The sequence below is a fragment of the Propithecus coquereli genome, unplaced genomic scaffold (assembly GCF_000956105.1).
Source record: "Propithecus coquereli isolate 6110/MARCELLA unplaced genomic scaffold, Pcoq_1.0 Scaffold70, whole genome shotgun sequence".
NCBI lineage: Eukaryota > Metazoa > Chordata > Mammalia > Primates > Indriidae > Propithecus > Propithecus coquereli.
The window spans coordinates 2,454,663-2,465,223 of NW_012153063.1; the positions used below are offsets into that span (position 1 = coordinate 2,454,663).

The window sequence follows — 10,561 nt, forward strand, 5'->3', positions numbered from 1 at the left end:
TAAAAATGTCTTCAGACCTAAAAAATGATAAAATCAGTTGTTAAAAATATTTTTTTTCCTTCCACAGTGTGACCTTAGCAATATATTACCACATAAAGAACAGGTGAGCTCTTTTAAAACCTATCTTGTTATTCTAGCTAGTTACTTTGCATGATATCAAGTTTAGTATTAGATCATAACTATAGACATAAGTTGTAGAGTGCTTATTATAGTATTGAAGCAAATCATTTTTGGGTTTCTTGGTTCTTAAGACTCTTTTAACCCTTAAATTATTGAGGATCCCAAAGAGTATTTGTTCATGTTGATTATATTGGTATTTACTGTATTAGAAATTAAAACTGAGAATTAAAAAAATAAATATTTTTAGTTTAGGTTTCTCAACCTTGGCACTCTTGATGTTTTGAGCAAGATAATTCTTTGTTGTGGGGGCTGTCCTGTGCATCGGAGGATGTTTAGCAGCATCGATGGCCTCTACCTACCAGAGGCCAGTAGCAGCACCTCAGGTTGTGACAACAGAAGGTATCTCCTGGAGGCCAAACTCACCCCTGACTGAGAACCACGCTGTTAACATAAATATTTTTTTTCACAAAAAAATAACTTTTCTGCAACAAATGTTGAGTAAAAAGTGTGTCATTTATTTGAATTTTTGCAAATCCCTAATGTCTGGCTTAATAGGAGACAGCTGGATTTTCATCTCTGTCTTTGCAATTTGTTTTGAAGAAGCAGTAAGATGACAACCTAGCCTTATGCAAATATCTAGTTGGGAAAAAGGTGTATTTTTAAAGCTTTTAGATAATTGTAGATATTCTTTAACACTACACCAGAACTCCACAAGTGCGTTTGCTAGTGTCACCACTGATCTTATTAAAAGAAAAAATGTCTTTGAGTATTGAGAAGCAGTCAGGCTCACAGTAGAAGGTATAAGTTTTCCAAAGTCTTGCTTTTTAACTTAAAGCTTGAATTTTATCATTGGCAACAAATACTTGTTATTTTCCTGGAAGTAACAGGCTCACTTTGTTCATTTTTGAGAACGATAGTTGTACTTTCAAATAAAGATGGTGCTCCATGAAAAAAAGTAGATTATTTGGTTCACAGTTAAATTACAAGTGCTTTTCCTTAACACAACCGTACTTCAGTATGCAGAATTGCTTTATGTGAACTTTCCACTTTAAAGTTCATCAAAGACTGGTCTTTTTTAAAATAAAAAGGCAACTAAGTGTTTAACTCAAACTGCTTAAAGAAACAAGAAATACATAAGAATATAGAGAACTAAAAAGTGAGGGAAAAACCTGGGAAATCTGAATCTCATATTCACATTCATTAAAGTTCTAAAGACTTTATTGCTCAACACTATTGCTTTGTAAAATGTTCTTGGTATTCCAATGTGAGATCAGGGAAGGCAATTCTGGCTGGTCATTACAGAAGACTTCAGAGTACAGGACTTGATATGCTGAGTAAAAAGAGGTCAGGAACCCTCTGAAGCCCAGAACCCAGGAGAAGAATTTGTAAAGCTGTTTGCCTTGTTTGAAGGTTAGGAATCTCCCTCCACTTGCTGCTCCCTTTTCCCAGCAGATATTTTACTAAGATAATTGACAATTCCTGAATTAATTTTTTAAATGTATGTTCTTATTTTATAGAGATGCAAATAGATCACTGGATATTTTTGATGAGAGGTCACATCCACTCACAGTAAGTGTTGCTTTTTTTGAGTTTGTATTTTTCTCTCATAGAGTTGTGTTTATTTCATGCTAATGTCAAAATCATCTTCCTTAAGTTTTCTTTGCCATCTCATATTACATATAATCATCTTATAAAAGGGGTATTATAATAAGGATATGCTAAGAACTGATTTGCATAACTGATAGTGAGCTAAGGTGAGTAAATATACTATAGAAATAACAGAAAATGTATCTTTTTAAAACATAATTTTCAATAGCATTGACTAATACAGGGTGTCCCAAAAGTCACCATACATAGGGAAAATGGGAAATTGTAGCTAAATGTACCTTCATTTACAAAATATTCATTACAAAATTTTTCCTTTATATGGAGACATTTGGGATACCCTGTGTAAATATTTATCAATAGTTCTGACATATGCATGATCTCTGTGAAGAAATTAGAAAACAATTTATCAATTAAAATGGCAAAAAATGTAAAAATTCACTTCCTCAGGCACATAGCAGCTACTTTTGAGTGTTTACTAGTAGCCACATGTGTCTAGTGACAATTGTACTGGACAGTGCAGGCTTAGAGCCTCATGGTTACAGAAAACTAAACCTTGTTTTTTCAGAGTTTATTGCAGAGAAGCATGACATGATTAAGAAGACTTTTGAGCATAAAAATAGTTTACATTTTAATAGATTCAATTAGGGGTAAGTGAAAAGGAAAATAAAGATTCTCTGAGCATTTGGGTGTACCCAATGCCAATTTCTAGTGAATGGTGACGAGTATTGAATCATTATAGTACTTTAAGATCCTAGTGTTTATCTTTAAAAGACTAAAAGATGTGTCACCCAAATAAAACTATTTTAAGGGACACGTGGGCACAAATGTGAAAACTGCTGTCTTAAGAGTATTTAAAAATTTTTCGTCAGTGGATACTTACAGTGCGTCTTTTCTTCTTTCAGCGAGAAAAGGTTCCAGAAGAGTACTTTAAGCATGATCCTGAACACAAATTTATTTACAGATTTGTCCGTACCCTTTTCAGTGCCGCACAGCTAACAGCTGAATGTGCAATAGTAACTTTGGTAAGATAAATCTTATTTATAAAGCATATTTAGAAATAAAATGAATGAAATTATCATCAGAACTTTAAGAGAAATGTAAGGAAAGTAAATACATACATTTGAATTTAATAATCATCATGGCTTACAATGTTACCATTGCTTTTCTCATCACAAAACAATTGCTATAAAAGGCAGCAGGAGAGATTTCTGGATTTTCCCCCCTCACCTCATTGCCACACACACACCCCACTAGGGGCATGAGATAGGGAGCAGTAACAAAACTGTCTGGTCCACAGGCAGAGACTGAGTGCAGTGTAATTCTAAGCTGAGTCCCAGGCTGTATTCCCCAGGTTATTCTGATGTGTGTTGTGATTGAGAACTACTGCCCTAAATTCTTTGTTCCTTGGATGATGGGTGTTAATCCATGCCTGCTGATCTCTTGTGCTTGTTCAGGAAGTTTCCTAGGAATATGGTACCAGTAAGACTTGGACAAAGGCTTTGCTAGTTAGCCTGCTAAGCTATAGCTGTGTCCTGACCTTTGCGTCATCCATGCAGAATTCCTGTGGTAAGACTTCATCATTTTGAATAATAATCCTATTCAAGTTGATGGGATTGTTTTACTCCTCCCCACAGCTAACCTAGAGTAAAGTCATTTGCGTGGCCTGGAGGGAGAGAATACTTAGGTCAGTACCTACTCCTTTAGCATCTGTTAGAGTTAAGGAGAGGAGACTTCTGCTGTGCACTTAAATAGAAACCCCCAGTGGGCACTGGATCAGACACAGGCCTTTTCATGGAGCTGTAAACCATTGGGAATGCTTAGCACATGCTGGAGAGGAGCAAGAGTGGTACTTCCATATGTGGAGAGAGAGGTGATATAGGAGAGAGAGCTGGATTAGAAGAGGGGAAGGTCATTGTAGACAGGTGAAGCTTGATCTGCCAGTGAGACAGCAGAGTGGCACTGTCTGGTCTTTTGGGTATATGGGACTGGAGCATGAATCTGGGCTAGAAGTAAGGAATGAAGAGTAAGAGTAGCTGTTCACGTGCAGAGAAAGTGTGTGGAATGGAAGTGAACAGAAGATGGATCTGTAAGGACTATTGGCATTAAGGGACAAGTTCCCGGAGGAGTGGCTAGGGTGGGAGGAGGAGGAAAACCAAGGCAAGATACAAGAGGCTGTGGTCACAATGCTCAGGCCGCCAAGAAGTTGCTAAGTGGGTGTGTGAAGGAGAGGACAGGTTGAACAAAGTCCTTGCCTTTATGAGCTTATGTTCTAGTGAGGAAGACATTAAGTATTTTTTTCAGGTTCACCAATATTTGAGGTGGTGGGAAATACCAGGCAAATAAAGCAGGGTAAAGGGATACAGTGATTGGAGGGGTGCTTACTATTGTAGGTAGAATAATCAGGAAGAGCCTCTCTAGAGAGGCAACATTTGGTCCCAGAGACCAAAGGGAGAAAGGTAAGGAGCCTCTGGCATTACAGGCAGTGGGACGAGTGCCAATACCCTGAGACAGGAACGTGTTTTATGTGTGTGCAAGTAACAAACAGCAAGACAGCCAGTGTGGTCAGACTGAGGAATGACTGCATAGCTCACAGAGCCTTGTGGCTTGCAGGCCACCGGCGGAAGCTAAGTTTTTATTATAGTTTGATGGGTAACTTTTGGTAGCTCTTGAGCAGGGGAGTGAAGTGCTTTTTTTTTTTTGGTTTTTTTTTTTTTTTTGAGACAGAGTCTCACTGTGTTGCCCGGGCTAGAGTGCCGTGGCGTCATCATAGCTCACAGCAACCTCAAACTCCTGGGCTCAAGTGATCCTCCTGCCTCAGCCTCCCAAGTAGCTGGGACTACAGGCACGCGCCACCATGCCCAGCTAATTTTTTCTATATATTTTTAGCTGTCTGATTAATTTCTTTCTATTTTTGGTAGAGACAGGGTCTCGCTCTTGCTCAGGCTGGTCTCGAACTCCTGAGCTCAAACGATCCGCCCGCCTCGGCCTCCCAGAGTGCTAGGATTACAGGCCTGAGCCACCGCACCCAGCCTAAGTGCTCTTAATTTAAGAAGTTACACTGACTGCCTTGGGGAGAGCAGACTATATTTCGGAGTCAGAGTGGAAGCAGAGAAGAGGGTTAGGAAGCAGCTGCAGTGATAAAACTGAGCAGTGACAAATGGTGGCTCAGAATCAAAAGCGGGTAGACTCCTAGTGAAAGAATTACTCACAAGTTGGAGCAGGGTAAGTCATGTAGGTATTTGGCCCCAGCATCTAGGTAAATGGCAATGCCCTTTCCATTGTTAGGGTAGACTTGGGGAGTGGCATGTTGGGATGAAGAGCTCTGGTTTGCAAGTGTGAAGGCACAGGGGGTGGGGGCCTTGGCGAGAGGAGACCCAGGAGAGTGACAGCAGCAGTGGGCAGGTGGGGTGGGTTAAGGAGAGATGGGAGATGAGAAACTGGCACCAGGGCATGATGTTGTGAGCAAATGAGAGGAAGCATCTTGGGAGTTGTGAGGGGTGGCATGGGAACAGAGGAAACACATTCATCTTGGGGACAATCTCTCACAGAGAGGGAAAAAGTCTTCAGAAAAAGGCAATTGTGGGAACAGTGTTCTGCAGAAGTGGGATGGGATCAACTGCACTGATAGAAGAGTTGGCTTTAGTGAGGAAAAAAAGAACTCTTGCACCGACACTGGAGGGCAAGTGGTATCAATGAGTGTCAGCATGGGACAAACTCACCAGCAAAGGTGACAGGAAGTTGGATTGCCAGTGTGATTTCTGTGCTCTCTGATTACTCCTATGGAGAGTGGAACCCTACGAGGGACGTTGATCCTTAGAATACTTGAGAGTGCAGAGTTTGGGGGAACAGGAGCAGAATCTCACTAAGAACATGTGATGTTCAGTAGCCAATTGTTTTTGAAAACACAGTTGAGTGTGGAGAACAGTGCGAGATGTGAGCTGTCAGTCTGGTAACCTTCAGCCAACTAAACTGAAAAAAGGAAATTTTTTTCCATTTGTCTTAATACAAAGAGTTTAAGTAGCATATATGCATACCCTTCTGCAGAGCACCCTTTGGGGTAATGACACATCATAGCTTACCTCTATAATCTTTACTCAGCTGTTAACTTTGCCCAATTCTTTGTAGGATAGATGTTTGATATATGTAAAATAATTCATGAGATTGTCTCACAAACTGCTTGGCAGGTTTAGAGAAGTCCCAGGGATACAGAAGCTGGCAGCTTTTATGGCCTTAAAACCAACATAATTGACTAAGTTTCAGGTTATAGAAGAGCAGAAAATGAATTTTCATGAAGTGAAATATAGGGGCTATGAGAAGGGCCATCCTTTTGTACACGTGTGCCTTACAAAGGCACGAAATACGGGGAATGTTTCATAGCCCCGAAGGCCTGCGTCTGTCGTGCTGGTCTGCACAGCAGCCACTGGGAGGCTCTCTTGACCAGCACTTCCCCAGCTCGTGCCACAGAAGGTTAGTAACTGTGAAAAGAAGATGATAAAAATGTGCTCAGTATTACTTGGATTTTACATATTCAAGCATGACATATCTATAAAATTAACTATCTGACTACCAGCTAGGTATGATCCATTGCACCTGGCTGGCACTCAGGTATTTATTGAACAACTTTAATCTACACAGGGCCTATGTGTGCTGCCTGTTATGATTGGGGAGGTGATAACAGTGCCTCTCTTCATCGTGCCCTTTGCTGAGATGTCCAGTCATTCCTGTGACCAAAATTGGGCTGGAAATTTGCATGGGCAGAGTAGGCAGCAGAGGTAATAATGTACAACTGTGATCTGGCCTCTTGCTTTGGTTGACTGAGCAAAGTCTCTGCACAACATAAGTATAAAAGACACTTACTTTCTGGTCAAAAACAGAACAAATCTGTCATTCATAACAGTTCTTATCACAGCACTTAAACTGAACTAAAATCAAAGACCAGTGCTCTACTTTTGCAGGTTTACTTAGAAAGGCTTTTAACTTATGCTGAGATCGACATTTGTCCCACTAACTGGAAAAGAATTGTTTTGGGAGCGATTCTTCTTGCCTCCAAGGTTTGGGACGATCAGGCTGTATGGAATGTGGACTACTGCCAGATCCTCAAGGACATTACAGTTGAGGACATGTGAGTTTGTAAGGTTTTGGTGAACTTTCTAACCATTTTCTAGTACCTCATTTGCTCCCATAAAGTTAACACTTTAAGAAGTATTTGTAAATGTTACATCGTGCAGATAATGGAAATAGGCATAAAGCTACATGCTTCTTTCTGTCCAGCCTTAGTACAGCAGTTCCTGTTTCCACCATTCATTGGTAGGTTTTGATGTGCTATTGTTGTAATAATGTGCTTGATAAGTTGAAAAGTATTTTTCTGATGGTTTTTGGCTAACATCTTGCAAGCTTACGCCAGAACAACATAGTACAGTACATACCTTTATGACTTTTTACAAGCTGTCCCTTTTTAAGGGGCATACCTCTGGCCTTTGAAACAATTGTTTGCCCACTATTGAGGTCTTAGGGCCTCTGGACTAGTGAGAAGTTATAGCTTCAGCTTGAGTCACACATCACATGTTTGCTTTTGCTGGTCTGTCTTTTCCTTTTATCTGAAGATCTGTTTGCACAGAAACCATGAGATAAAAAGTAAATACCCACATATCCCCATGTTCCTGCCCCCTCCCCATTAGGAGCTTGCCTGTGTTTAGAAGTAGCCTGATGAGTAGGGAAGCTCCGGGATCCCCCCAGGCCATCTGAGCCGCATTGCTGAGGCAGTAGCTAGTGTTCGCCAGGCTCTGCTCCCAGCTCCTGGGCACTCAGACAATCACAGCAGCACTTGGGGGCCTTGAGTTACTGAGAGTGCACCTGCTGAGTCACGGGGCTCCGCACAGATGGCACTAACATGACAGCGAAACACCAGCTTCACAAGGACTTTCTTCTGGTCCAGCCTCCCTGACGGCTGTGAAGGGAAGGACGAGCCAGGGAAAGACTCCCCAGGTGCCTGCTTGAAAGTGAAAATGTCTTTGTGGGTGGCATTTAGGAAAGTAGGAAGGAGCACCTCTTGATTATGTTGAGCAGCACAGGAAGACCGAGATCCTGACAGGCAGTGGCAAGAGTTTGTTTTTGTTACCTCTGCCCATTGCACCAGATAAGACTATCATTCAGAATGACCAAGCTGTGTATTTACAACTGAAGTGAGGATACTTGTGACTAACAAGGGATCAGTGATTATTAGTAGCTGTTGAAGTGGCTTTTGGGGAGAATGACCACTTTACTAATAGAGTAAACTGAATGGCTGTGGTGCTATTGCTGGCACCCATGTTAGCAAAGGGTGTAACGGCAGATGTATTTGAAACAAATGGAAGTGCTTTGGGAAGTTGCAGATGCTGAAGTGACTTTGGTTGCTACTGACTTCAGTCTGCAGACTGGTCCTCAAAGGAAGCAAAATTTGTAATCATGAACACTTAGCCCTGTCATTATGACAGCTGAAACTTTCTCAAAACCTGCAGCTAAGCTTGCTGAGGGCTCTGCTTGCAGTTACAAGGTCAGAGAACATGCAGGGAAACACGCAGGTTCCCACAGATGTGAGCTCCAGGAGCAGTGATGGCAGGGCCAGTTCCGAGAAGGCCAGTTCTAAACAGTGCTGTTTGTGTGTGAACGTAGAAGCACCGGGAGCCACGCTCCAATGGGCTGCTTTTGTTTACGATCTTTGGAAATTGGAAAACATTAAAACGGAGTGTTTAATATACATTCGTCTCATCTCCCTGCTGTTGACTATTTGCAGTAGTCTCATTTTGAGTTTAAATTGAAAAATTTAAAAATCGATGTCTATCAGATTTTTCTTAACTTTCCAACATCTAGATGTCTTGTTAGAATATATTTCCCTTCAAAAGAATAAGTTGAACTGAGCAGCTGCTATTCAGAAAATTTGCTGTGTCTGTGTAGAGTATGCTATTCAGCCATCTAGCCATTTAAACAACAAAAAACCCAGAAGATGCATATTCTGTAGGCATAATGCTTTTCTTCAGTGATTAAACCTCTATTAAGAGACATGTTAATCCTATGAAGTACTGTATTTCTGCAGTTAAAATGTATTAGGGGAAAAAATATAAAAGGGATCGTGAAGTGCATTTATTCCTGTAGCGAATTAAGTCCTGATTAGCCGATTATCAAAACATTATCTGATTTACATTTCTATAGACTTATGGCCATATGAACAGGAAATTAATTTTGGAAGTAGGTTCAGTTGGGTATTAAGTTCAACAAATGAGAAAACCACATCTCTGCTCATATTCTAACTGCTTTCCATACAGGAGAATATCAAGCATTTGTTGACTTAGCCAGTGGATAAAATATTAAAACTTTAAGAAACAAAATGTTATTCAAGTATTTATCATTTTTATCCAATTAACTCTTTATAGGGATTATTGTGGAAGTGGTAAGACAAGACTTAATTTTAACTTCTATTTACCTAACCATTTGGTGAGGGCAGTGTGTGTTCCTGTAGCAGAGGACTGCTCCCCCCCCATTCAGTTCTGGCCAGGGGCAGTGGATGCTGAGCATCTCTGGGGTCCATTCCCAACTCTGATGAAACACTCAGTTTATAAGTCCAGTGCCCTGACAAAGGTCATATCGCAAAGTGGGCTTAGTCTAGCCAAGACATCTATCTTTGATCTTTCTGCCTTCCAAAGTTTAAAGAGTATCTCTGCCCTGGTATAATGACAGTTTCTCACCTTGGTAATATTAAGGTGAGCAGAAACTTGCATTATGCCCTTTGACATAACCTCATGTACTGGGGCAGGGGGAAGGGATTCCCTTTTCACATCGAATGTAGCTTATTTATTTATTTGAGATGAATCCTTGTTGCCTCAAGAGTTTTCCCCCCTCAGAGATAATAGCGGTGGCTCTCGATGGATCCATTTGTTGCCGTGGTGATGTGCCCATTCCTTTTGTTGGTGCTTCTCTACTTCAATAAGCCCCTTCCTGTTATCAGGCCGGTGAAAATGTCTGCAAGTTCTTCAGAGCTAATAAACAGCATACATCATTCCTTTCATCTGATCACTATAGTGGGGCCTTGTGAGCGAGCGTGGAGTATGAATCGCACAGCTGCACTAATGGAACTCCGAAGAATGAGCCCCGAGTCAGCAGCACGAGTGCATAAGAGGGCCATAACCTTTTCCCCTCATCCCAAACACAAAGTGCTGGGATGCAGAAGGGACCACAAATAGCTGTACCTTGTTTGAACATTAGTGTACTAATCCAACTGGGTAGCCTTTGTTTTAAAACAGAATTTAGAGCCATCCTAGAAGCTCAGAATGATATTTTTGAAGATAGCCCAGTTGACTAAAATTGTCCTGTGTTGGTTTTGTTTTGTTCCTCCTTCCCCAGGAATGAAATGGAAAGGCATTTTTTGGAGCTACTTCAGTTTAATATTAATGTTCCTGCCAGTGTTTATGCCAAATACTACTTTGACCTCCGCTCCTTAGCAGATGACAACAACATGAATTTTCTATATTCTCCTCTTAGCAAAGAAAGAGCACAGAACCTAGAGGTAAGGCTGTGAAATCACTTAGTGGGGTTTTCTGTCAGTCACCAAAGCCAATGTCTGTGACTAAATCATATTAAGTAGTGATTAGGAAAATGGAAAGCTTTAAAATTAATTAACACACTGAAGAGCTTCTTAACCCTTTGGCATCCTATTTCCTGTGTTTTATATGGTTTATACAAGGATCCACATTATTTTAAAAATTATATTATCGAGGCCGGGCGCGGTGGCTCACGCCTGTAATCCTAGCATTCTGGGAGGCCGAGGCGGGCGGATTGTTTGAGCTCAGGAGTTCGAAAC

At 41.0% G+C, this 10,561-nt stretch overlaps 1 protein-coding gene across 1 annotated transcript in view; it reads left to right on the forward strand.

Moving 5' to 3' along the window:
- Positions 1–10,561, forward strand: part of CCNYL1 (cyclin Y-like 1) — a 33,181-nt gene that overhangs the window by 20,181 nt on the left and 2,439 nt on the right. Inside the window, exons 5-9 of the mRNA XM_012661249.1 lie at positions 68–103; positions 1,638–1,689; positions 2,631–2,750; positions 6,684–6,850; positions 10,105–10,267. Coding sequence (XP_012516703.1) covers positions 68–103; positions 1,638–1,689; positions 2,631–2,750; positions 6,684–6,850; positions 10,105–10,267 — 538 coding nt within the window. The remainder of the gene's footprint in view (positions 1–67; positions 104–1,637; positions 1,690–2,630; positions 2,751–6,683; positions 6,851–10,104; positions 10,268–10,561) is intronic.